Here is a 2,488-nt window from a genome sequence, read left to right as displayed (position 1 = left end):
ATAGAATCTGTACAAAGAATGAATAGTTAAGAAAGTGTCTGTGTTAAAGATCAAATTTATTTTGCAATTCAGAAAGCTGACATAATATATTTATGCAAACTGAATAAGTTTAACTGATCATTTATGCAAACTTACAGCAAACAAATATTAAGGGAAATGCTCCCCTTAGAAAAAAAGAAAGAAATATCTTCCACCTGACTTTCATTACATACCATCTGGCACACACATTTCCATAATTCATATGAACTATCAACTACTGCAGCAGCAGATATGTAGGAGGATTGAGTGGGGAGTGGAGAGTGGAAAGTGTGGGGGAACTGTCCCCAATCTCTTTATCTTTAAAAATCTCCACTTTTTCCACAAGCTGCTCATATCACTTCGACACACATGAGATTAACAGAACTATGGCTCTGTAATTTTATATATCAACATTCCTGATGTACCAGCACACCACTTTGAGTTCCATATCTTACTCCATCTCCATTATCAAAAGCTCTGGCTTTACCCCTCCATGTAACCTTTTCAATACCTGCCACAGAACTACTGCATATGGTTATCAATGTGTTAAAACTGCATATGCTGTGAAGAAAAAACACCACTGCAGTACATGCCATATGTTTCTAGGTCACACAGAAAATATTGTATATATTACACTTAAGAAAATGCATATTATATGTAAGAGGAGTAAGGTTATGGCTAGTAATATATAAAATTGTATAAATCCCTCTCCCTGAGATTGCTACTCCTAATCAGTAATTTATATTCCTTGTAAAGGGACTGGCACTGAAGAAAACTCAGATTCTAAATTAGTTTCATATTCTAACAGACAGATGTTTGTTTAAATTGTGGCTAATGATACCTATTATTAACTATGAAACTCAAATGGTCCTTAATATAAACACACTTTACACTTTCTACAGAATATACAAACTGCATTATTCACACAGTTCAAGATAAATCATTCTGTGTTGTAACAAAAGATAAAGTCCAAGAATCTGCCGCCTTATATATATCTACTAATGGATGTAAATGAAAACCATGGTGAAAACTATGGAAGCATAGGTCTCCATTTCTTAAACATTTACATTGTAAGAAAAAATAAGTTTTTCTGATATCAAACATTAGATCCATACATGTAATAACAAATGCCATTCAAAACCTCCAAAAAATTACATAATCTCATGAACCTGCTCTGCTGCATTTACAGCTTTGTATATTATGTAATCTATAATAATCAACAAAAGACAAACATCAAGATTACTATAAAATGATCAACAGGTGATATTCTAGGGGCAACCTGTTTAAGTTCCACATCCTAGATCTAGAAAACTTCTAGTGTTTCCAAGAATTTTGATTTTGATTTTCTTATTAAGCTACAATCTGTCCAATTCATCACAAAAATTGTTGGCATAATTATAGGAACACCAACATGTCAATAAAAATATAGGAGCTCTCTCAAATAACACAATTCTACATTCCAGTTTAATAATGATATGCACATTCCACAGTATACAGTCAATTAATATCTGCTCTTACTAAAGCAATAAAAATCGAAGGAACCGATCATTCCGTCCCTCCTTTTGTCCTCGAATCTTAAAGCAAGTCCTCATTTGACAGTTCTAGATTCATGACGTTACAAATACTCCCCAAGGTCTGTCTCTACGTAATCCTTCGCCTTTGTTATTTAACGAAATCCACTGAGTCTCAACAGCTGATCCCTAAGCCTCTAAAACCCCCAAGAGACATTTCCCAGAAAGAAACGAAGCTGAAAAAAAGAAGAGATATCAACAGACAAACCCAAAATCCGAGAGCCAAACCTGTCCTAACAGCTCCTGACATTCCTCCCGGGGCGTGACAGAGAGGTGAGCATACAAGGATATCGAGAGTCCTTCCTTTGCTGCGTGGTACACCTTCTTCTTCATAGACTCCAGTCCAGAAGTCATTGCGCATGTTTATCCTCTTGAACGCAGATAAATCGGAGAAAATCGAGGTCACAGTCGACGTTCCTCTTCTCTCCTTCTTCTCAGCTGAAAAACCAAAACAACGAAATAGATGACGTAAAGCTCTCCCAAAAACAAAAGAGCATCATTAAGATCCTCTATAAACGTCCTGGGATGGCTTTTTCTAGAGGATTTAAGAGCTGTTTGGAGTGTCGGATTGTAAATGTTAGTACGGTTCGTGGGGTTAATGTATACATATATATGTTGTTATGGTGTTAAACTGCTGTTTAATGTATCTGGGGATTTGTGATTGCTTTCGGCTGGAGTACATCATTCTTTTAAGTATTTTTTTGTGTTTTGCTTTGAATATTTAACGACATGCAAACGAGAAGCACTCATCGGGTCCTGACAAGAACTCAGAAAAACAAAATAATCCTCTATGTGTATAGCCTCTCGCAATGACCTAAAAGTTCTCTTCTTAGAGACAGGCCAATGTCATCTACGCCGCTGTGGTAATGACGTTACAGTAGTTCAGGTCAAGACTAGCG

The 2,488-nt window shown here is 36.1% G+C and overlaps 1 protein-coding gene across 5 annotated transcripts in view; it reads right to left on the bottom strand.

Annotated features, from left to right (window-relative positions):
* LOC119585725 (protein fem-1 homolog B-like) overlaps window positions 1–2,043 on the bottom strand; it is a 20,821-nt gene extending 18,778 nt beyond the window's left edge. For all 5 annotated transcript variants that reach the window (XR_005229905.1, XM_037934414.1, XM_037934416.1 and 2 more), the window contains exon 1: window positions 1,818–2,043. Coding sequence is in view for 4 of the 5 variants with exons in the window: in XM_037934414.1 (XP_037790342.1) it covers window positions 1,818–1,943 (126 nt within the window). In the remaining variant the exon portion in view is untranslated. The remainder of the gene's footprint in view (window positions 1–1,817) is intronic.
* Between the last annotated feature and the right edge of the window lie 445 nt (window positions 2,044–2,488).

Source organism: Penaeus monodon, chromosome 20, assembly GCF_015228065.2.
Source record: "Penaeus monodon isolate SGIC_2016 chromosome 20, NSTDA_Pmon_1, whole genome shotgun sequence".
In the NCBI taxonomy this organism is placed as follows: Eukaryota; Metazoa; Arthropoda; class Malacostraca; order Decapoda; family Penaeidae; genus Penaeus; species Penaeus monodon.
This window is presented reverse-complemented; position numbering and strand designations above follow the sequence as displayed.